Source organism: Pseudonaja textilis, chromosome 9, assembly GCF_049901715.1.
Source record: "Pseudonaja textilis isolate UNSWEBS1 chromosome 9, rPseTex1.2, whole genome shotgun sequence".
Taxonomy (NCBI): domain Eukaryota; kingdom Metazoa; phylum Chordata; class Lepidosauria; order Squamata; family Elapidae; genus Pseudonaja; species Pseudonaja textilis.
Window position 1 is genome coordinate 6,711,314 of NC_141998.1, and position 25,142 is coordinate 6,736,455.

Genomic DNA, 25,142 nt, shown 5'->3' on the forward strand with positions numbered 1-25,142 from the left:
GCCAATAAAGAGTTCTAATCTAATTCTAATCTAATTCATTGGTTGGCTTGACCGTGGCAACGTAACCCTGCCTTTTGACCTTTTGACCTTTTGACCATGTTGGCTGGAACATTCTGGGAGTTGAAGTCCACAAGTCTTAAAGTTGTCAAGTTTGGGGACCCCTGTTTTAAAGAAACGTATAGGCTTGGGGGGAAAAGGAAAGAAAAAAACAAGAACCACGGATATACTTTTATTGATTGCGATTCATTGGTAATACTCTGCAGACCATTGAATAACCTGATCCTTATTATGAAACACGTTTGAACTGCACAGCTTGGTTTGAAATTCCTCAAGGTTCTTGAAAGGCCCTCTCAGCATCCAGCATGAGCAATCGGAGTGGCCTCTTCTGCCTCGCCTCTCCATTGCCTTCCCCCCCCCCCCGCGCTGAAATTCAATAAACTGTAAGAGGAGAAAACCCCAAGTTGCATCAGAAACCTGCCTTGGCAGCCGCCGCCTTCTTCCTGATAAAAAGGCTTTCGAAGCACTCTAGCCAAGAAGAAGGTCATTCATTTGAGGCCACAGCAGCTGTAACCAAGGGCGTGTTGTGTAACTGGAATACCTAAAGTGGAATTTAACTTCTAGTGCCTTTGTGTCTGTCTCTGTCATTTGGTAAGAGGGATTCTCACCACCACCGCTGGAAATCACTTTCTGGGGAAATCCAACTTGGTGGCAACTCTCAACAGAATAATAGAGTTGGTTCAGCTCCCTGCTCAAGCAGGAAAAACCCTAAGGGTCTTCAAACTTGGCAAGCTTGAAGACCCCTGCTCTATCTTATATGCAGCTCTATCATTCCCCTCTATTGTAGTGGTTTCCTGTATCACATTGCCCCTCCAGGTTTCGTCTCTATTGTTCTTGTGATGCATTTCCTGTTCTTGTATTACTCTAACACAAGGGTCTTCAAACTTGGCAAGTTTAAGACTGGTGGACTTCAACTCCCAGAATTCCTGAGCTAACATGACCGGAGGAGGAATTCTGGGAGTTCATATCCACAAGTCTTAAAGCTGTCAAGTTTGAAGACCCCTGCCCTATACCATTTCAGGCAAATGGTTGTCCGGTCTCTTCTTATAAACCTCCAGTGGTGGAGCATTCACAGTTTCTAGTAAATAATTGTTCTCACTATCAGGAAATTTCTCCTCAGTCCTAGGTTGCTTCTCTCCTTGATTAGTTTTCATCCATTGTTTCTTTTCCTGCCCTCGGGTACTTTGGAGAACAGCTTGACTCTCTTTGTCACCTTTAGACCTTTGGTCCTTCTTTTCAATAAACTAGACCTACCCAATTCCTGCAACTATTGTTCATATGTTTTAGCCCCCAGTCCCTTAACCATCTTCGTTGCTCTTTTCTGTGCTTTTTCTAGAGCCGGGGTTTCCAAACTTGGCAAGTTGTAAGAGTTGTGGACTTCAACTCCCAGAATTCCAGAGACAACATGAGCGGAGGAGGAATTCTGGGAGCTGAAGTCCACACATCTTAAACTTGCCAAATTTGAAGACCTTTGTTCTAGAGTATTAACTAGAGGTGGTATTCAGCAGGTTCTGGCCAGTTCTGGAGAACCAGTAATGGAAATTTTGAGTAGTTTGGCAAACCGGCAAATACCACCTCTAACGAGATTTTGCAGTATCCATGCCCAGCAAGTCACGCCCACAGAGCCGGTAGTAAAAAATTTTTGAATCCCACCACTGATCTTAACATCTCAAGTAGTGGTGGGATTCAAATATTTTTTTACTACTGGTTCTGTGGGTATGGCTTGGTGGGTGTGGTGTGGCTTGGTGGGTGTGGCTTGGTGGCCGTGGCAGGGGAAAGTTACTGCAGAACCCCCATTCCCCCCACCCCCCACTAACCTGCTTTCCAGCTCCGTTCTCCTGTGCAGGGCAACAAAAAAAGACCCAGCCGATCAGCTGGCACTCAGTGGGAGGTAGAGAATAGAGGGGGGCAGGGCCAGTCAGTGGCGGTATTGGCCGGTTCTCCGAACTTCCACTACCGGTTTTCCAAATCTGGTCAGAACTTGCTGAATACCACCTCTGATCTCAACATCTCAAATTGAATCTTTCCTTCATCCCTGTGAGGATGATGTGTTCCTGTTTCCACTCCCCCACGTTGTTAAGGTCTACGGATAAAGCCGGGAAAGAGTGAAAAATGCAAACCAAGGAGCTACAATATCTGGATGGTGCACCCACCCCAAAGCAAGCATCATTCAGCATAAGGAGCAACGCTGGTGGAAGCAGATTGGGTTAATTTCATTAAGAAAAACATTCCCTTTTTAATTGAACGATTTACCAGCAGCTTGCACAATTTGTGGTGGGTGTATGCATGTATGCATGTGTATGTGTGTGAATGAGCGATCCAAGAAATTGCTGAGTATGTGCACTGACTAATGTTTTCTGGCAATCCTCTTAGGAACGATTACGGGCAATTCCCATGCCTGCTCGCCGGGAAAAAAAATTGGGACTAGGTAGGAACTTAAAGGCAAATCCTTTGCCCAGTTATATGTTTACTTTGCATTCCTTGTCAGTTTTGCAGTTCTGCTTCTGATGGTTGTTATTGGACTTGGGGTCGTTGTGCTTCCCTGATTAGATTTCCTATCACTGAGTGCTTAATGAAATCTCTCTCTTTTGCATCTTTGGGAAACAGCAGTGAAGACAGGGACAGAATCTCAAGAGAGTTGCATGAGAAAAATGACAAAACCTGTAAAAAAAACCAAACTGATTAAAATCCAGACAAGGATGAAATCAGGTGGCATAAATGCTCCCAACTGGGTCCTAATGGCAGAAGAAATAGGGGGGGAAATAGACTTTGTTCCTTTGAATGTTGCAGCGAAACCCTTTGACTTACACAATGCAGTGATGTCAGCAGAAGAGTTGTGTTTCCAATTTTTCCAAACTGGAGGTAGGAGACCTTTCGGAGGCAAGCTGCCTCCACTTCCACTGCACAATAAAACCGTTGCAAAATTGCACAACCAGAATGTAGCTAGCTTGCTAAAACCGTTGATTTATTTGTGTCCCGCCTTTATCATTTTTAAAAATAACTTAAGACGGCGAATGTGTCAACCCATCTTCCTCCTCCTATTTTCCCCCACAACAACTCTGGGAGGTGGGTATGGCTGAAAGAGAGTCACTGGCCCAAAGTCACCCAGCTGGCTTTCATGGTTAAGGTGGAACTAAAACTCACAGTCTCCCAGTTTGTAGAACTTATCCAGTAGACCAGGCGTGTCAGGGATCCGGCCTGTGGGGTGCTTAGATCTGGCCCGCAGGGTTGCCCTGGAAACAGCGAAGGACCGGCCTGCGGTGCCACTAGCAGTGAAAATGGAGCTTGGGAGGGCCACATGTGAGCTCCATTTACACTGGCAGAGGATTGCAGGAGGCTGTGGCAGCCAAAAATGGAGCTCGGGAGCCCATTTTCACTGGCAGAGTGCTCAGGGATCCCCAACACAAGGGATGTCGAGCTGGCCACGCCCACCCTGGCCACACCCACCCCAGCCTCCGAGGTCAAACACAACCCTGATGTGGCCCTCAATGCAGTCGAGTTCGACACCCCTGCACTAGACTAAAGTGACACTCAACTAATTTCCTCTGACTTTTCATCAGCCACCAGAAGCAACTAGCTGTGGAATTCCAATCCCTGCCTGGTTCTCTGTTGACAGCCCAAAGGCCAGGAATGAAGCTGTGACATCTCGAATATCTCTGCTTTTTAAACTTGCCACCTGAAGATGCCCCACATGATATTATACACACACCTCAGATTTGATGGCTAGTTTGAACTATTGTGGGTGGGAACATGGCATAACTTTGTATATGTGATTTTCGCACCTAATGCCTCAGATCTCGAATTCTTTTGATGCTGCCACTTTGATTTCCAGTAAAAGTCCTTTTCTGTATAACAATGGAGTCTAAGGTTTTCTTTCTTGGGTTTTCAATGGAGCCTCACTTGACACAAGCATTCTGTGAGAGAAAATGGGCTCCCGGGCTCCATTTTTGGCTGCGACGGCCTCCTGCAACCTATGCCATCTGTGGCCTTTCTGAGCTCCATTTTCGCTGGCACAGGCATGGCGGGCAGGTCCTTTGCTATTTCCAGGGAAGTCCCAGGGGCCAGATTGAGGATCCAGCCCCCTGGCCTTCTGTTTGACACCCCTGCACCAGACCAAACTGGTTCTCATCTAAATTTAGTTACTGAGGGAACGACAAATGGTGCGTCATTCTTGTAATTGTTTGGTTTGGGCAGTGGAGAAGAAAATTCCCCTCCCGGTATGAAATACCCTATATCACCAAGCCATTCTATACTCTTAATTTAGGTGCTCCTGCCAATAAATGTGTGAGTGTGTTGTTGTCATACTCAGTTGGTACCTAAACAGTTACATGTAGGCTTCATAGATGAAATGGAGATGTTACCACTTTGCCCAGAGCTGTGGATGGCAGCGATTTTCGATAGTTCTTCTTTGAAATAGCAAAGAATAGCAATTTAGATTTATATACTACTTTACAGCCCTCTCTAAGCGGTTTACAGAGTCAGCCTATTGCCCCCAACAGTCTGGGTCCTCATTTTACCCCCCTCAGAAGGATGGAAGGCCAAGTCAACCTTGAACCTGGTGAGATTCGAACTGCCAAATTGCAGTCAGCCAGCAGTCAGCAGAAGGAGCCTGCAGTACTTCACTCTAACCACTGCGCCACTGTGGCTCATGCTACCTATTTATCTACTCATGTTTGCATGCTTTTGAACTGCTAGGTAGCCAGGATGGTACTATTGCTCAGATAAAAATGGTAACAAAACAAATATAGGTGATAAAGTCATGAGAAAAGTGATATAAAATAATTCAGTCCATGAGGGGAGGTGGAATCTAAGAAGTAGTACTGCTCTTTTGAATGCCTTCTAAATCAGGGGTCTCCAACCCTGGTCACTTTACGGCTTGTGGACTTCAACTCCCAGAATTCCTCAGCCAGCCATGCCAAGTGACCAAGATTGGATAGCCCTGTTCTAAATCATCGTGTGCCTTGTCAACTAGAAGTTGTGTGAACTTCAACTCCCAGAATCTCCTAGCCAGCTGTCAGGGGGGATTCTGGGAGTTGAAGTCTACACATCTTAAAGTTTTCATGGTTGAGAAACAGCAGTCCAAGGGCCTCTATGTCACTTCAGCGGACACATTGACCATCTAGCTCTACTTCAAAATGCTGTACATCAGCAGTTCTTAGTTTTTCAGTCCATAAATCCCAACCACCACTCTGGTCACCAACTGGAGTCCCTCTATGATGAAAATAAAATGATGAGTTTTTTTGAAGGAGGACATTTATAGGGGCATTTTCCCAGGAGCCTACAACATATTGCAATCAAATCAGAGCATTGACCTACCACTATGACACCATCATCTAAATGTTGCTAGTATGCATTTATATCCCCCAAATTGATGTAGATATTTAAGTGATGGCTTTGTGTGACCATGTCACGTATCTCTTGTGATCACCCCCAGCAGTCTTGTTATATTTATCACTAGCTCGATACCCATCTTTCACTACAAAACTATGTGACCAGGCTTAGTTTTTTGGGAGGAAAATAAGGGAGGGAATTTTGCCTCTGCCTACCAGCATCCATTGGTATTCATCTGGCTAGCATCATGTCAGTGTGTGAGAGAGTTGAGGGCTGTTTGGAAACTGAAGCAGTATTAGCTCCATGAGCAAGAAGGAGACAGCAAAGAGCCTGGGCGTGGCTTAACTCAATTGTTCTGTAGTAAAGCTGCTTGGTGCTGTGAATCTGAAACTCCTCTGCTTGTGTTTTGCATTTGGAACAGATTTCTTCTCAGGTGGGGAGAAGGAATAGAACTCCTTAGCATCAGAGTGTGCAAATAATATGCAAAATACTAATTCTCTGATGGTCATTTTGAAAAATCCTTTCTTGGTGAGCACCTAGACGCCAAGAGGAACATACGTGCCAACTTTCAAGTTTGTAGGCTTTACGGTTGTAGAGAGCTGCTGTTCTGAATCGAACGGCTATCACTTCAGGTGTGCCCGTGAGTAGCTCCCTGAATAAAGAGCTTAGATAGCTCACGTGCTAGAACTTAGACCTGCGAGAGAGTCATTGGCCCAAAAGAAGAGGATGGATGCTCAGAGGATTTGCCTCTTATTTTTAGCCAAGATGAACAAATCGATGGATTTCTAGATATTGCTAAACTACAGCTTTCAATAACTGGAGCCAGCTTGGTCAAGAGAGCCAATATGGTCTGGTGGTTAAGGTGTACCAGCCTAGAGACTAGCAGACTGTTTTGCCCAGGGGTGGAATTCAGCTGATTTGGACCGGTTCGTGTGAATTGGTTGTTAAATCCACCACCACCCTTCGGCTATCAAAGTGGATCCTGGGTGCTGCGCTGTGCTGCAATGGAGCGGCCAGCGCGAGAGAAGAAGGCCGCTTTTCCTCTTTCTTCTCCCTGCTCCTCCTCCTTCCCTCATGCCAGCCGCTCCATTGCACATTTCTCCATTCCAGCGCAGCGCCCAGGATCATTTTGATGAGGGGGGAAAATAATTTAACAACTGGTTTGTCTAGGGTCAGGTTCCCATGCCTCCCACGACAGCCAACCTGTCCCTGGGCACACCGGTTGTTAAATTATTTGAATCCCACCACTGGTTTTGCCTTAGGCATGAAAATCAGCTAGGTGACTTTGGACCAATCACCAGGTATCAGTGAATTCTAGCCCTACCTTAAGTGTGAAAACTGGCTGGGTTCTGTTTCTGCCTTGCTCATGAAAGCAGCTGGGTAATTTTGGGCCAATCACCAGGTGTCAGTGAATTGTAGCCCCACCTTAGGGTGTGAAAACTGGCTGGGTGACTTTGGGCCAATCACTAGGAGACCTTGAATTCTGTTCCTGCCTTGGGCATGAAAGCCAGCTGGGTAACTTTGGGCCAATCACCAGGTGTCAGTGAATTCTAGCCCTACGTTAGGTCTGAAAGCCGGCTGGGTAACTTTGAGCCAGTCATTCTTTCTCAGCCCAACTCACCTCACAGGGTTGTTGCTGTGGGAAAAATAGGAGGAGGAAGATGTGTGTATGTACACCGCCTTGAGTTACTTGTAAAAATAATAAAACAGAATACAAAACAAAGTAAGCAACGTGGCCACTGGGATGTTTGGTTCAGCAATATCTGGAAGGTTGCAGGATTTTCACAGGAATGAAGAATTCTCGGTCTTCTTCCAAACGAGACAAAATCATACCCTTTCAAAAAGACAGTGACTTCTCTTTTTTTTTTTGTAATTTTATTTGGGTTTTCACACACACAAAAACATAATACAAATAAAACATATTTTTTTGAAAATAGCATGGTCCTGGGTTATTACTTCTTCATACAGACACAAACTCAATTTCATGCTCATTTTTGTGTTCTATTCCATATCTTATTACTATTTTACATTTTCTACATAGTTTTTCCCCTCTTAATTTTCTCAACTTTATTTTGATTATCTCATCTCAGTTCAAATCATTATATTTATACTTTTGTCTGTCCTGTTTCAATTTCATATTATCTTTTCTCATTAAACAAATTTTCCCCTGTAGTTACTAATTGGAGTATGACACCTTTATATCTTTTAATTTTATCCATTCAACTCTAATTTAAGCTTCAATGTATACCTTTAAGATTATAACATTCAATATAATACATAACTTCCAATCAAATTCTGCTTGGTACATTCTTAAAATACACACTATATTCTTAAAAAAGATATATATATATGTGTGTGTGTGTGTGTGTGTGTGTGGGTGTTTCTGAGGTTCATATATCTTTGGTTGTTCGGTTTTCCCATAAGATTCAAAGTATCTATATAAGTCTCATTCATCATCTTCATATCTGTGCTTCTCAGAGTGATGGAGATTGCAGCTGCTTCTTCCTTTTAACTGCTATGGGGGTGTGACTTGATTGGGTGGGGCTTGGCTGTTGCCTAGATATAATCTTACTAGATAGATAGATAGATAGATAGATAGATAGATATATCATTCCATTCCAATTCAATTCTATCATTAATATTCATTAAAATCTTAACATTTTTAACATTTCTTTTCAATTAAATATCATACTTCCTTGGGAACACTTATAAACTTCACATAATTAATTCTTTTTCCCCCCATATTTCTCTTCACTTATATTTTATAAATCATTAATAATAATTAAAATGTTCCCATCCTTTCCTAATTTAATTCTCTCATTCACTTTATTTCATTTATTTATTAACAAACATTCCACTACATTACGATAAATATTTTATCCATCATTTTAATCATATTTTCTAAAATTATTTCTATTTGTAATATAACAATACTATCTTATGTACCTTTGCAGAATCCCTTTTACAATTAAGTTTTCACCCATTATCTCTAAACAGGCTTATATTTTCAATTCTTATATCTTTTCTCTGTTTCTCTACATCTTGTTTCTGTCCTTTGTAATTTCTTTTCCTTTCCTTCTTCTCCCTCTTCTTCTCCCTCCCCTTTTTACCCCCTTGTCTTTCTACTTCTAATTCTCTCTTCTGTAATCCTCTCTTCTTTTGCTTTCTAATATTATACTTATTTTTCAAACTATTCTTTTTTTTGTTTATTCAGATCTTAAACTTTTCATTCTCTTTCCCCCATTTCCTTTTTTCCCCCCACATAAAATTACTTGATCATTAAAGATGGCTTCTTCTTTGTCCCAATCTACTTTTTCTGCAAGAGTTTCTTGTTGTTTCTCATAGTTCCAGATCTCCATTTCTAAGAATTGAAATATGAAGCCAAAAGAACCTCTCCCTTCTTGTGCATCTTCTTTCCATTTTTTAAGTTTCATTTTCAGTTCTTCTTAGAGTGATGCCATTTTAAACACTTTTAAAAAACCACCTGATTGATTTTAGTCATTTAAATGCAATAACCAAAAATCCAAAAATCACCAAGTAATCCAAATAACCCAAAGCTGTTTCTTCTTGCTTCTTTTTTCCACTTTCTCTTCCTGGGGTTCTATTATTTCATTGCCAAGTTTTAGTTAAAATGTATCTTTTAGAAATCTTGTTGAAGTTTCACTGTAAATTCCTTTTAGTTTCAGGCAGTCTCCTCCATTTTTCCAGATCCTGCCCTTTTAATCTTTTTCTCTCCTTTCCTGCTTTTGAAAGCTTTTAAGTATTCAGAAATCTTTATTATCCCTTTGACATTTTATTTTCAGCTTAAATGCCTATTGATGTCAAAGTGGATTTTTTTTCAATTTCTTGCTTACGTCTCTTAGCTGTCAGTATAGGGAAGGGAAGAAAAAAAGAAACCAAATCCTTTCCCTTCCCTCTCTCCTTCGCTGCTTCAAAATCTTCTTTGGAACAATGTTATTTTTTTATAGTTTAAATTCCAGGGTACCTTACATTGTTGCTTTTGCAGTTTAACCCGGTCAACCAAAACTTTCTCTTCTTATCTTCCTCCTGCACATTCTTTTCCGGTCGAGTTCTTCTTTGAGGTGGCCATTTCTGACCACTGCTGCAACCGCCTTCGGGAAAGGGAGTAATGGCCTGCTGAGGAGGAGAGATGCGGCTCTCCTCAACCCTGCTGTCAGTCTCCCCCCTCTTCACCACCTCTACAGGGTGGCTTAGCCCCGAAACCAGCCGGCTCGGGGTACTCCGGCAGCGAGCACGGATCGAAACTGCGCACGATCGTGATTTCAGTTTGTTGGAGAAGGAACTCAAACCGGAAGTCCAAAAAAGACAGTGACTTCTGACCAGCTTGTGCAGAGTGGAACAAACCCAACTCTAGGTTTGTAAACAATGATAAACAAACCATGATTCGGATGCAATTATTTGCTTTTGATTATATGTTCCTGCCCTGTACTATGGCAAATCACGCAGGCTTGATCTAGTGAGATGATTATTCATATTTTTTAACACTCAAATGGAGCAACTCTTTTCCACTTTATTGTAGTTTCTTGAAAGTAACGCAACCTGAACACTTCCTACTCCTCAAATAGGTAAAAACATACTGTAAACACTCAAGAATTCTATGCAGCATTGAAACTCCTACTTAGCATGATGACTTCCCCTCTTCCCCCAATTATGCAAGTGACATACTTGTTGATGTGTGTGTGTGTGTTTAAGCACACGCCTGTGCCTTCTGGACATCACACCCACCCCAAAATGGGCAAAACCTGACAAACATTGTGCTCCAAACCACTAATTGAAACGTAATTGCCTGTGAGATAAATTGCCTGGTGTATAAAATGAATTGATCTCTCATCTGCATGTGTTAACTATTTTTTTGTTCTTGAGCAAACCATCTGCACATGTAGAATGACACTGCACTTGCACAAACACGCCCACATCCATTCTTCTATCCTGCAAGGTTTACAGGGAAGGAGGGAAAAGGATAGAGTTGGTGGGAATTGAACAGGGGAGGGAAGAAAAAGGACAAGTAACCTATTTACAGAAACAGATTACAACATATTAACAGAGTGGGAAGGGACCTTGTAGGTCATCTAGCCCAAGGACCTTCAAACTTGGCAAGTTTAAGACTTGTGGACTTCAATTCCCAGAATTCCTGATCTAATATGACTGGAGGAGGAATTCTGGGAGTTGAACTCCACAAGTCTTAAAGCTGCCAAGTTTGAAGATCTCTGATCAAATCCAACCCCTCATCCAAGCAGACCCTACACCATTTCTGACAGATGGGAGTCCAATCTCTTCTTGAAAGCCTCCAGTGGTGACATTCCTACAACTTTGGAGGGCAACTTCTGTTCCATGGGTTGGTTGTTCTCATTGTCAGAAAAGTTCTCCTTATTTCTAGGTTAAATCTCTCCTTGTTCAGTTTCCATCCATTATTCCTTGTTTGGCCTTCGGGTGCTTTAGAAAATAGCTTGACTCCTTCCTCCTCTCTGTGGCAGCCCCTCAAATATTGGAAGATGCTCTCTTGTCTCCCCTGGTCCTTCTCTTCCCTAGACCAGCTATGCTCAGTTCTTGCAATCGTTCATTGTATGTTTTAGCCTCCAGTCTCCTAATCATCCTGGTGTGTGTGTGTGTGAGAGAGAGAGAGGTACTGTGCACAAAAGGTTATCTTCAAGGGCTTTAAAACAGACAGACACACAGACACACACAGACGCCATTTTTCAAGAGGGTCAGATACTAACTATACCTAATATGCGCAGAGTTTTAAAAAGTTGGTGTAGGGTTGCAGATAACTTTTTAAGCTTGGCTGTAGAACTTATCATCGCTGGACAGATGCAAGACAGGCAGCCACCACCACAACAACCCAGGGTGTTTTGTGAGATGATTGGGTTTTCCTGTCCCACCCTTGATTTTGAGCAGCGGATTACTGGGGCTTAAGGCCGACATTCTTTCTTCTCCTTGCTGTTTCCTCCAAGCCGATTCATTACTTAACACCGCCACACAAAGGCAGCTTCAATTCCACGGGCGGCTATCGTGGCAGGGATGAAAAGGAAAAGAAGATGGATGCGGGGCATTTTTGAAAATATTTGAGCACCACACCCCGTTTTGTCACAAGGAGCTTTGCATGGAATAAGTTCTTTGGTTTGTTTACACTGTTAGGGAAAATTACTGTGTCTGAAGAGAAATGTAAAGTTCAACTAAGATCAAGAACTCATAACATCCTTCTTTCCTTCTTTCTTTCCTTCCTTCCTTTTCTCCTTCTCCTTCCCTCCCATCCTTTCTTCCTTCCTTTTCTCCCTCCCTTCCTCCTTCCTTCCCTCCCTCTTCTCTCCCTCCTTCCCTCCATTCCTTTTCTTCCTCCCTTCCTCCCTCCTTTCCTTTCTTCCCTCCCTCTTCTCTCCCATCCTCCCTTTTCCCTCCTTCCTATCCTTCCTTCCTTCCTTCCTTCCTTCCTTCCTTCCTTCCTTCCTTCCTTCCTTCCTTCCTTCCTTCCTTCCTTCCTTGCCTCTTCTCCCTCCCTCCTCCCTTCCTGTAGCAGACCTATCTATGCACACACAATACCAATATGAAGACTATGCTTCTCCAGCATTTTCTTTTCCTTTATTGCAAGGCATATATTTCAATCTGGAACAAAGTTATTCATAAGGATGAGAAGGCAGATTTAAAAGAAATAGAGCAAAGAACAGCAGACTGGCTGTTTGTTAAAAAGAGGGTGGCTGACTCATATCCTGACATCTTCCAATCTGTTTGGATGCCATAATTTTCAGCATGGCTTAAAGCCACGCTTGCTTGGAATTTTGAGAGTAAGTAAAAAAAAAACCGCATCGAGTGAGGTTTAGGTGGCAACTAATTACAAGGTTGACCTTTCTATAATGCAATATCCCTTTCTCTCCCCTCCCTGGATCATACCTTTAAAAGTTGACCCAGTTTGCATGTAGAAGTTAAAGGGAGATAGATAATATTAGTTGGATCTTGAAAGTCACTGTTTGGAAATTCTTGGGTTGAGATTCTAGCTCAGACCTGACTTTGATCAGTTGGGACAATTGGTTAGACTGTATAAGGAGAATAGAAGGCATACTTGGATTATATATGAGGCGTTGCATTAATGACACACTTCTGTAGTTTGAACAGCAAACAACTCCGGTTCCATCTTTAGTTTTATTATCCCATCTCTGTCATCTAGTAATACCAAGTCAAGATCTTCATAGGATTAGAAAGTCAGGCTGGGCATGTATGTATATTTCAGCTTGTTCTCAAATCATAAGGACTAGAAATGAAGGAAGTAAGGTTTTTTAAAAAACTGCATCTATTGAGATATTTACAGCATTGCTCATCTTTCATTAAAATAAATTGTATAGACAATGTATAAAAACCAGACTGTATACCGCCCTTGACGCAATTCTTTAATTTGCTTTACACTAATGATTTGAAACTTAAATTATTTTTCATTCAATTGTGGGTGTGTAGGTCTGTGTCTACACAAGCACAATCTATTTTTAATGGGATTTGCCAAAGCCAAGAAATTTGGCAGCTGGAAAATATGTATTTATACGCTATAATTCCTCTACTGTATTTTCTGAGGATTTAGAGTTGACAAAATGATGTTTGGGATGAGGTTTGCATGTTGTTTAAGGCTTTTCAAATAGATGGTTACATTGAAGTGGGATTTGCTAGATTTGGGTAAGTAAGAAGTCTGGGATTTTAGGCCTTGCTGTTTCTCTCAGCAAAGTATTATGAGATAAGAGGAATAATTTTTCTCTCTTGAGAAGAACCTGAAATTTCCAAATGAGGATGTGTGCATGAACTGGCAACCGCTTTATCCACAGAGAAGCTGAAGAATTCCACCAGACTGACTAGACTTGCTGAACTTCTCTCGAATTTTACAAGTTCAGCAGTCCAAGCCTGCCAGGTAGCTAAATAACTAACTAACTTGATTATTAAAGAAACATCCAGGGAAGGGGAAAGATTAGAAACCGGAAATTTGCAACTAGCTAAGAAACTATGTCTTTCTCCCAAAGGTGCTTTTTCAAAAAGCAACTGGACTTTCTTGAGTTTTTTTCTTGAAAATGTGTGATGACCCAGGGTGGGATACAAAACAAACACAGCCACAGAAAACAGGTGAGGCCCCTTTTATTCCTTCACTTTGCTTCCAAGCTCCAAATATTCTTGACAGAAGACCAAAAAAACTCCCACACAAATAGTTACATGAAGAAGGTAAAAAACAAGACAAACCAGGCAAAATAAGGGCTTGAAGACGTCCACAGATATCAGAACACACACTGGGAAGGACGCCAAACTCAGAGAGGAACCATAAACTAGAGATATTTCCACGCTTTGTTTCCAGCGTTCGCCAGCATGCAAGTCCATACTCTTATTCAGTTGTCACCGCTGCAGCCCATGAAGAGGATCAAGGCCCTCTCCTCTGGAGTAGACCACGTTTCTCCCTTTTCCTCTCCTCCCTGTGTGTCCTAAGATGGAGGGGATGGGCCTGGGTACTCCACTGACTGCCCAGCCGGCCTCTGTCCTTCCCCAGCCTCCTCCACAACCTCCGGAGCCACACTTCCACTCCCTGTCGGCTGTTCCTCCTTTCCCTCAGAGTCAGTCTCCACCAGGGGCATGACAAAATGTTTGGTTCTCATTCAGCTAAAGCTTCTTGGATAAGAAGTGAAACGTTTTCAAGGAAAAAAAACCAAGAAAATCCAATTGTCTTTTGAAAAACCACCTTTGGGGCCACCATGACCTGGGTGATTAAGAATCTCCATAGACATCTATTTTTTCCTTATATTGTTACCTAAGAACTGTGATACCCAGGAAAATGGGTTAATGTCTTGGCTATAGCATATGGCCCAAGAATTAGGATGGATCTTCTACTAATGCATGCAGAGTGGAAAATGTTCAGAGCTGTACATTTTCAGACATGTGTAACAAGCAGAGAAGCAGTGTTTTTTTAAAAAAATCAGAATTACAGTCATCCTGCATTAGTCAGGTTGATATTAGGCTGTTGGGACATGTCCAGTCAGACATCTGGAGTTTTGCAGGCATTCAGCTTGGATTTAAATCATGCCAGTCATTAGTCCTGTGTTATCCTGATATTTTTGAATCAACAAGAGGTGGAGAAAGGACTGCCTTAAATCTGGTAGACCAGTCGCTACTTGATGCAGGAAGCATAGGGCACGGCATCTGTCGTGGATGATGGGTCTGACTCTGCTTGGAAAAACAAATAGTGTAGTCATTGTGTATTATTAAAACTACTTGTAGACTTTCTCCTGACATCCAGCTGAAATCTGTACCTTACGACTTTTAGGATGCATCTTGCACTTGGTGGCAGCAGAAGACGCATCTTGGTTGTATTGTAAAGCAGCAGTTTCACAATTGTCATGCCCCTGTCAGAGCCTGAATCCAAGGAGGAAGTTGAACAGCTGACAGGGAGTGGGAGTGTAGCTCCATTGGATGTGGAGGAAACTGGGGAAGGCAAAATCCATCTGGGCAGAGCAGGGAGAGGTAGAACAAGGGAGAGGGAGTTCAGAGGAAGACCCAGGCCCACCCCCTCTTTATCTTAGGGCACGCAGGGAGGAACAGAGAAGAGAGCAATGTGGGTTGCATGGCTTACGGGGGAGAAAAGGGCCCTGATTCCCTTTATTAGCCACACCTGGGAAGAGAGTTTAAAAGAGATGCGAGCCGAGTGTGGCAGCTGCTGGGAGCAAATGTGAATTTATCTTGTGTTGACTTTGGTTATCTGTGTTCCTGGCATCTTCCCAACTGTTCCTTCTCCTGCCCTGCCAGACTAATTACCTCATTTTGCCTTGATTGGACTTATAGTTACAGTTTTTGTTGACCACGTTTTGGACTTGATTCTCTGCCCCCAAAGACTGTTCCTGGGAGAGTTTTTCTCCAGCCAGAAGGGAACAAAGTTGAAGCTAACAAAGGGGCTCCTACTGATTATCTGATTGTGTTGCCTTTGTGCCACGCCCCTTTGGGTCATCACACCAACATTTTTAGCACCAAGGACCGATTTCATGGAAAACAATTTTCCCACACCCTGGGGAATGGTGAGGATGGTTTTGGTTTCGCTTCACTCGCTCGTCACTCACGTGCAAGTGTGCGGTCTGGATCCTACCAGGCCACAGACTGGTTCCTGGCCTGGGGGTTGAGGGCCCCTGTTATAAAGGATAACACTTGCGTGAAGTTGTCTTAGTCCACAGCCCCATTCTTATTCCCCGCAATAAATCACTCCAGTTCCACCAAGTCCTTGAAACACCCTTTCCTATACTTTGCACTTTTTGTCAGTACCTTCTCCATTTGTTCTGCAACAGTGAGGACAATTTACCAATGGAACAGCTTGGAGGTTACCAAGAAGTGACTGGGTAGTCCTTCGTCCGGAATGATATAGGGTGTCCTGCTTGGACTAGAAGACTGCTAAGGTTCCTTCCAACCTTATTATTCTATGTTCTAAATAATTACTGCTAACTATTAGTAACCAGTGGCTATCTAACAGAGTTTCTCATGTTAGAGGTTTGCATTAGAGGTATTATCACTTCTGGCCACTCTATATTGGCTTAAGATGGGTATCCATTGCAGAGATCTATGTCCAAAGCATGTATTGTATCGTCTCTGTAGCCACATATTGGCTAAAAAAGGGCCTTGCAGCCACTTTGCTGGAGATGGCACTGCCATGCTGAGCAAGCTTGTAGCACCCCCTCCTGGCATGTTCCAAAAGCATGTTCTCACATGCGTGGCTTTCTAGAGACATTTCCCCACATTGCATTGTAGGAAATAATCACATTCCCTATTGTGCTGTCCAGACTGTGTATGGGAATTGGATAGTTAGGTAGCAATTGTGAGCTGTCCCCTTAAGGGAATGCATCATGGTAAATGTAGTTAAGGTATCCTGGGAAATGTGGTCCGTATCACGTGACCACATCTGTAATCCTGATTGGTCACTAAATTGACCCTCAATGGGTAGGAGGACTTTTCCTCACTCTTGGCTGAACTCACGGACTCGTGGTAACTGTTCCACTTCTATCGCCACGAGATGAGAGAAAAAGGATAGAAGATAATCATCTTTTTACCTACAAGACAGCTATACAAAGGATTGATCATTAAAGAAGAACTTCGTCACAAATGTGAGTTATGAGGATACCTGATGAACCAATAAATGTACTTTGTTATGGGCGTCTTGTTGAGTTTATCTATCTGCATCTGCACAACTTACAAATCCACCACTGTACAGAATATAGAACAGTAAAAAGATGATTATCTTCTATCCTTTTTCTCTCATCTCCTGGCAATAGAAGTGGAACAGTTACGACGAGTCCGTGAGTTCAGCCAAGAGTGAGGAAAACTCCTCCTACCTATTGAGGGTCAATTTAGTGACCAATCAGGATTACAGATGTGGTCACGTGATATGGACTACATTTCCCAGGATACCTTGACTACATTTACCATGATGCATTTCCTTAAGGGGACAGCTCACAATTGCTACCTAACTACCCAATTCCCATACTGGACAGCACACTTACATTTAATTCATGATTATTATAACTTCAAATTTGGTCAAGTAACATTTTGTTCTGTCTGGACTCTATCCACATTTTTCCTTTGCCCTGTCTACTTTTCCTATGCCAGTACAAGTAATCCTTGACTTATGACCACAACTGAGCCTCAAAGTTTCTGCTGCTGAGCGAGATGTTTGTTAAGTGTGTTTTTCTCCAAGTTACGATTTTTAATGCCACTGTTGTTAAGTGAATCATTGCAGGTGTTAAGTTGGGGACACAGTTGTTAAGTGAATCTGGCTCCCCCCATGAACTTTGCTCGTTTAGAAGGTCGCAAAAGGGGATCATGTAAGCTTGGGGCACTGCAACCGTCATAAATTTGAGTCCGTTGCCAACCGGATGAGTTTTGATCACATGACGATGGAGTTTCTGCGATGGTCATAAGTGTGCAAAATGGTCATTAGTCACTTCTTTCAGTGCCGTTGAACTTCGAAAAATCAGTAAATAAACAGTGATAGATTTGAACATTAGTAGCTTGGGTTGGTGGCTCAGTGGCTAAGATGCTGAGCTTGTCAACAGAAAGGTCAGCAGTTTGGCGGTTCGAATCCCTAGCACCGCGTAAGAGAGTGAGCTCCCGTTACTTGTCCCAGCTTCTGCCAACCTAGCGGTTCGAAATCATGTAAAAAATGCAAGTAGAAAAATAGGGACCACTTTGCACCTTCAGCATTTAGTCCTGCTAGCCACAGGACCACGGAGATGTCTTTGGACAGTGCTGGCTCTTTGGCTTTATAACGGAGATGAGCACCACTCCCTAGAGCCGAAATGACTAGCACGTATGTGCGAGGGGAATCTTTACCTTTAGCTCAGGTTGGTAGTTGGGCTATTGGTTTGAGCTCCAAGCTTGGCAATTTGGTTGTAAGTCAAGGACTACCTATAAATTACCAATGATGCAGGTTAGCAACCAGCTACTTCTGGGCTAATTCTGTTATTTTGGAGAATATTGCTTGTTCTCTGTTAACACTCCTTAGTCGAGGAAGAAGCCAAACAGAAGGTAGAAATCGTGCCCTCCCTCCCTTAGGTTTGATTATTTCCCAGTTATTTTAGAAGTCTGTGGAGACGTCTTGAACTTCTGGTTATCCTAACTGGGCCTTCATCAAATCCAAAAAAAGGAGCCAACAAGAGCTCCTCCATTACAGACAAAGAAGAGAACAACAAATGTTAGCAACATTGACTTTCCATACGTTGTAGGATTATCTGAAAAGCTCAGGATGGTTTTCAACCAACACAACATGCACGTGCACTTTAAACCAGGGGTCTCCGATCGTGGCAACTTTAAACCTGGAAGACTTCAACTTTTAGAATTCCCACTTTCCTGCCTGGGGTATTCTGGAAGTTGAAGTCTGCCGCTAAAGTTGCCAAGGAGAGACCTGGTTTAAAGCAGTGGTGGGGTTCAATTTTTTTACTACCGGTTGTGTGGGTGTGGCATGGCTTGGTGGGTGTGGCAGGGGAAGGATACTGCAAAATCTCCATTCCCTCCCCGCCCCTCTAACCTGCTTTCCATCTCCATTCTCCTGTGCAGGGGAGCAAAAGAAGACCCAGCCAATCAGCTGGGACTCAGGAGGCAGAGAATAGATGGGGTTGGTGGGGTCAGTCAGAGGTGGTATTGGACAGTTGTCCGAACTGCTCAAAATTTCCGCTACCAGTTCTCCAGAACTGGTCAGAACCTGCTGAATACCACCTCTGGTTTAAACCCAAGAATACACCAAGGCAGATACTTGCACAAACTGGCTGTCATGTCTAGGTCATTAAATAAATCGTTATAAGTCAAGAACTACCTGAAGACTAGTTCCAAGACTAGGTATGTCTCCTCCCCAAAGTTGTGTCTTGAAGCGTAGAGCCTCTCTCTTCTCCTGTACATCATCTTCTTTCTTTTTTTCTCCTTCTTGTAGACTCGGATGCAGAGTTTGCAACCTGACCCCAAAGCTCAGTACCGGAGCGTCTTTGAGGCCTTGAGGAAGATCATCCGCACGGAAGGCCTCTGGAGGCCGCTGCGTGGAATTAACGTCACCGTCTTTGGCGCCGGCCCAGCCCACGCCTTGTATTTTGCCTGCTATGAAAAAATGAAACGCACTTTAAGTGACATTATTCAACCTGGAGGCAACAGCCACCTGGCCAACGGTATATTGACATAACCCCATGGGTGCCATCTTGGTGCTTTGACTCAACTTGCGTACTTTTTCATGTGGTCTGACATCTTCAGCATGCAATTTCTGCTTCTGGAGAGACAAAAACAAGACGCTTGGAAAGACTCCGTCTTTGGCAACCTAGGCGTTCTTGCTACCTTCAACCTCTTGTCTATTTCCTACAGGCACCTGCTCAGTTTTAGAGGCACGCATGTATGAAGAATATCGAAGATACGTAGTGCTCCAGTTCCTCTAAAAGTTAGATGTTCAAGTGTTTTGATCATAAATACCTCTGATTGGGCTCTGGGAAGGAGTTGTCTGAAACAGCTTATCGGTCCAACGTGGGCAGCTTTCTAGGAAAAATTGGTTCTTAGATTTTTGGGGTTTGCTTCTCTCCAGAAATCCTTTTTAACACTGCTAAATCTTGTCAAATTTGGCGGTTTGCAAAGAATGTGAAATTACAAGCTGGCTAGATCACTCCAATCTCCACATTTTTACTTCCCATAATAATCACCCAGCTGTTTTTAAAAATTTACCAGTCTTTCTCTCCAGCATATGTCACTCAGAAGCATGCTGGTTCTTTAACTGGAATTTCTGCTTTTAGGATGCTTATTATGTGCTTCATGGCAAACTATGTGCTAGAATAAATTCTGTAGTCTTTTAATCGGCAGTTCACAAATTTGCATCTAATTGCGTTTCCATTATCCTCCAATTAACACAAATAGCTTTTCACTGATTTTTGTTTGTTTTATTTAGGTCTTCTTGGCACTGAATCAGTAGGATTCAGAAGGATTCTTTCAGTAGAAAGAATCAGTAGGTTGCTAATATTTAAATGTATGCCTCAAAATTCCTGTTTGGCTAAAAGACAGATACATACTTGCTTGAGATAAACACTTACATTATTTTCCATTAATTAAGATGATGTTAGCATTTGTTAATCATTTCTCAGTGCATTAATCCACAGCAGAGATGTCCAATCTTGGTAACTTTAACCAAGTTAAACTTGGTAACTTGTAGACTTCAATGCCCAGAATTTCCCAGCCAGCATGAGAGTTGAAGTCCTCAAGTCCTATAGGTGATGAAATTGAAAATGGTGCGCTTGTCTTAGTATATAAGAGATGCATATTTTTAATCTCCTTAAATATGCAATTAAAGAGATAATTGAGCCATGGCAGAGTGGTTACAATGCAGTAGTATAGGCTAACTCTGCCCACAGCCAGGAATTCGATTTTGACCAGCTCAAGGTTGACTCAGCCTTCCGTCCTTCCAAGGTTGGTAAAATGAGGACCCAGATTTTGGGTGGCAATATGCCAATCTTATTTCTGCTACCATGTTGGATGCCTTACTTCTTGTTCCCACTAGATGCACCTCCTTAGGAAAGGTGAACCGCAGCGTTCCTTGCCTTCTTGCTCTGGTAGGATGTTAGGACGTAAAGTTTGAATTACATGTCTGGAACAGGTAATTATGTGATGCTTAAGCATATTAAAAAGGTGGAGTGTGATCAAAGCACCATCTTCATTTTGAGGGAATCACTCCCATGTTTTTTGAAGGTTGTTCTTACTGGGGCCAGGGTGCTGTTGTGCTCTTCACAATAGTTGCCTCATTGGAAGAGGTCCTTGGAGGTCAACCTAGATTAGTGATTTTTTTCTGGAGATTATTTCCGGCTGAGATGGTAATAAACAAGGCATCACGAAGACACTCCTTGCTTCACACCAGAGTGTTCTTCAGTGTTACTTGGGATTATAATTATGGTATTTAAACTTGCATAGTCTAAGAAGTTGTTTATAACTTTCTTAGCATCCACCAATATTAATAATATGTATTTTTCAAGATGATGCCTGTTTCTCTTTATTTGAGAACAATGAATACCACACAATAATGTGATATTCCCAAAGCTTTCATTGTATAATGATTTACCTTAAAAAGTCTCTAGATGGCAAGTTGTCTGAATGCATCTTTTGCAGTGTTGATGTGTGGGTAAGAGAGAAAACATTCTAGCTGATCAGAATATAATTTCAGATTAATTTTTTTGATTTTGCCCTCCAAGCAGTAGATCAAGGTGAGATGATTAGTGGGTCATCCTCCATGGCTTAACTTTGGAATTCTGGAAAGAGACAATTGTTTTATTCCCAAGAGGAATAATTTCAAGTAAAGTTTTTTTTTTTTTCTGGCTGAGATAAAACATTTTTAGATGTGGCCTTCCTACATAATGCAGAATTTGGGGTTATGCAAGATTAATAATTTGAAGTTCAATATAATTTTAATGAAGGGTGCTGAGTGCTATTCTCATGCTTAGTTTCATTTGAAGATGCAAGTGGCATTATGTATTTTACATGGATAGTTGACATTTTATTTCAATAATCACTAAGTTTTTTCCATATAGTGTTCATTAGATTGAGGGGGAAAAGGATATAGATATCACTTTCCCGACCATAAGAGGAAATTGTCAATTGCCCTGTGAATCCTTGAGATACACACTTAAATGATTTTCCATTCGTTAAGATTATGTTAACATTTGTTAATTATTTCTCAGTGCATTAATCCACAGCAGAGATTCCAACCTTGGTAAATTTAAGACTTGTAGACTTCAACTCCCAGAATTTCCCAGCCAGCATGAGAGTTGAAGTCCTCAAGTCCTATAGTTGACAAGATTAGACATCTTTGATCTACAGGAATAGCTTTTGCTGTCATTATTAAGGCAATTCTGAATATTCTCTGAAACCATAAAGGAAATTCTTTGTCATATGTTATGGCTGATATTGAGTCCAAATGGTTATATTTCTGGTTATATATAGCAAAGGTTTTTTAATTAACTTGTGCCCTTTGAGAGATTTGCTGAATGCTGCCGTAGTTGGTGAGGTTAGGGGAAAAATAATGCCAGCTAACATTTTCTATCGCACTGAAAGTTCTAATTTAATGGTAATTTTTGAAAGAATTCTGATTGACTGCCAGCAGTGGATAGCTCCAGGTTGTATATTTCTAGCTTCTGTAAATCTTAGGCAACATATTCTTTTTTAAAAATTAGAAACAAACAAACCCTATTCATTCTTCCCAGCCATGCTGTTGGTAAGTTCATGGAAATTTTCGACATTTTAAAAAAAATTTATGGAGGTTTTTCATTTAGTACTTTCAGATTTTTTAAAAATGATTTCACAGCTGTTAAACACAATTGTTTATATTCTTTTTGTATGTGACTCTTAGTGTATGTATATCTGTGATGCTGTATGTTCGTTTTCAAATGATCTGCAACACATTAGGTTGGTTTGCAAGATGTATATTGAGCCTGGAGTCTGATATGCTAAGTGCTAATCATGAAGGGTAGGCCGTTTTGTGCAGAGAACCAAGGATGGCTTGTCAAAACTTGCTTTGTGAAAAGGGGTCTGTCTTCATTTCTTGTTTTGCAGGCATGGCTGGGAGTATGGCTACCCTTCTTCACGACGGTGTCATGAATCCAGCAGAAGGTAATGCTGTTTGGGGCAAGTGGTCCATGGAGGCCCGAGAGAAGGGAAGGATAATTAAAAATGATCTGAGATATGCATTGCATTGCAGTGGTGCGGGATTGAGCTGTGGTGGCGCAGTAGTTTGAGTGCAGTACTACAGGCTACTTCTGTTGCCTGCTGGCTGCCTGCAGTTTGACAGCTCGAATCTCACTAGCCTCAAGGTTGACTCAGCCTTCCATCCTTCCGAGGTGGGTAAAATGAGGACCCAGATTGTTGGGGGCAAGAGGCTGACTTTGTAAACTGCTTAAAGAGGGCTGTAAAGCACTGTGAAGCGGTATATAAGTCTAAGTACTATGGCTTTTGCACACCAGGGTTCCATATCAGATGTCAGAAGATTCTACGATAAAAAGAATATATCTTAACATCATTGGGTTGTAACAAGTGTATAGCAAAAGAAATTCTTTCTAGAGATTATCAGAAAGATACTGTGGGGTCCTTGGTAATCTCTGAGATTGGTTGTTTTCTTGCTACTATTCAAGTAGGTAAGTTCAGCAGATGTGTTGATGAGGTTATCTAGTTGGGTAATGAAACATCTGCAAACAAAGAACCAAGCTCAGAGAGCACCAAGGACCCCACAGTTCAACCCTGAACTACAAATATTCTGTTCTAGTGAATATTTATGAAGAGAACATTTTAGCCAAAACTTATCCTTGTCCTTTCCAAGAACAACTCTTCGCTCCATGAAAGGAGGCCTATAAATGTGCTTGCAATATGGCAGTGGGGAAAACATCCCTGCCAGTCAGGATGCAGCCTTAAAAATAGGCAATACTCTCTCGTCTTTTGCTTGGAAAGGATCTGAGTTGGTGCAGCTGATTAGGCAAGTGATAAATCACACTGCAGCCACTGCAACTTTCCTGCCCTGCTCCCAGGCGGCCCTTCATGAATCGGTATCTTCTACTCAAGTGTGCGGCCTTGATCTAACTTGGATTTCTTTTGTTGTTTCTTGTCTCCTGTGTTGTTCCTTCGCTGTGCTTTCCGTTTCCATCCGGGGGATGTGCACGATATCTGATCCTCTGGATGCCAGTGGTGAAGCAGCGCATGCAGATGTACAATTCTCCACACAAGACAGTCATGGAGTGCATCCGGACAGTGCATCGGACTGAAGGCTTGGGGGCCTTTTACCGTAGCTACACCACCCAGCTCACCATGAACATCCCTTTCCAAGCCATCCATTTCATCACCTACGAGTTCATGCAGGAGCAGATGAACCCCCAGCGACAATACAACCCTCGCTCGCACATCATTTCGGGCGCCGTGGCAGGCGCCGTGGCAGCAGCTGCCACCACCCCTTTAGACGTTTGCAAGACCTTGCTCAACACGCAGGAGAACCTGGTGTTGAGCTCTGTGAACATTAGCGGGCACCTCTCTGGCATGGCCAATGCCTTTAGAACAGTCTATCAACTGGGAGGGGTCACCGGGTATTTTAAGGGGGTCCAAGCACGTGTGATCTACCAGATGCCTTCAACTGCCATTGCCTGGTCTGTCTATGAATTTTTCAAGTACTTCCTTACCAAACGCCAGTTGAAGAAAGGAGCTCATTGTTGATGGATCACCCGTAGCAAACTGCAGACCGAATCTCTGAGAAAGCTGTTGGCCTCTTTCTCTCTCTCTCTCTGTGTGTGTGTGTGTAAACTTCACCAGGTTCTTTATGGCCATTTGTAAAGAGAGCTGGTGGATCCCTGACTGGATTACACGTGTGCGTGTGTTTGTGTGTGCGTGCACCGAAGGGTGCGGTTTGGAGAGGAAGGGGCTCGCGCTCTTCCCCATTCTCCTCCTGCTTTTGCTAAATCAAAATGTTTATTCTTTTAGACCCTGTATTTATAGTTTTCTAGAGTATGGATAAGTGTGATGAGATTTGTACAAGTTTGTACTTATTTTTTCACTGGGATGCTTGGGGGAGGGGGGGGGCTAACCTGGGGGAGGGTTGCGTAGGGGGAAGACAAAATGCTTCTGCTTTGGGCAGCTTTTCCAAAAAAGGCAATGCCTTCAAACCGAACAGAGACATTACGTGATGGATAAAATAGATGGATAATATTTATCCTTTATTTTTCTATTATTATCTTTTTTAAGGAAAAAAAAATCGTGCCAGGGTGACTGCTTTGTGAATTTTAAAGGGCTTTACTGTTTTTGTTGTTCCATTGTTAAGAAGAGTATTTTCCTCCTAAACTAGTACAGCGCCGAGCACATCTGGTTTGATATTATACTGGCTGTTAATGTTTTTTTCTTTTCCTTCCGATGTACTTGAAGGGATTTCAGGCACAAAATACTTAGATTATGGCTCTTAGGATCAATGGACAGTCTCTTTGTGTAGGTGGGATGCTGAAATACACAAAAAAAGGAGCTTGGTTTTTTCGTGTGGCAAGAGCTACGGATGTCACCTTGACTTTTGTCACTGTGTCTCTCTCTCTCTCACACACACACAAAAAAACCCCACCCTCCAGATCTCTTGTTTCAGTCTCTCCCAAGGGGTTTATGTTACATTTTCCCTCCTCCTTAAGCATGTCTGAACTGGGCTGCTTCTGATAATACCCATTCAAAACTCTTTTTCTTTGGTCGCGCTTTAGCAGGTGTTAAACCTCTGA

At 42.4% G+C, this 25,142-nt stretch overlaps 1 protein-coding gene across 1 annotated transcript in view; it reads left to right on the plus strand.

The window, feature by feature from the left end:
- Window positions 1-24,761, plus strand: part of SLC25A37 (solute carrier family 25 member 37) — a 37,298-nt gene extending 12,537 nt beyond the window's left edge. The window contains exons 2-4 of the mRNA XM_026714974.2: window positions 18,827-19,055; window positions 22,465-22,521; window positions 23,585-24,761. Coding sequence (XP_026570759.2) covers window positions 18,827-19,055; window positions 22,465-22,521; window positions 23,585-24,105 — 807 coding nt within the window. The 3' untranslated portion in view covers window positions 24,106-24,761. The remainder of the gene's footprint in view (window positions 1-18,826; window positions 19,056-22,464; window positions 22,522-23,584) is intronic.
- The last annotated feature ends 381 nt before the right edge of the window (window positions 24,762-25,142 follow it).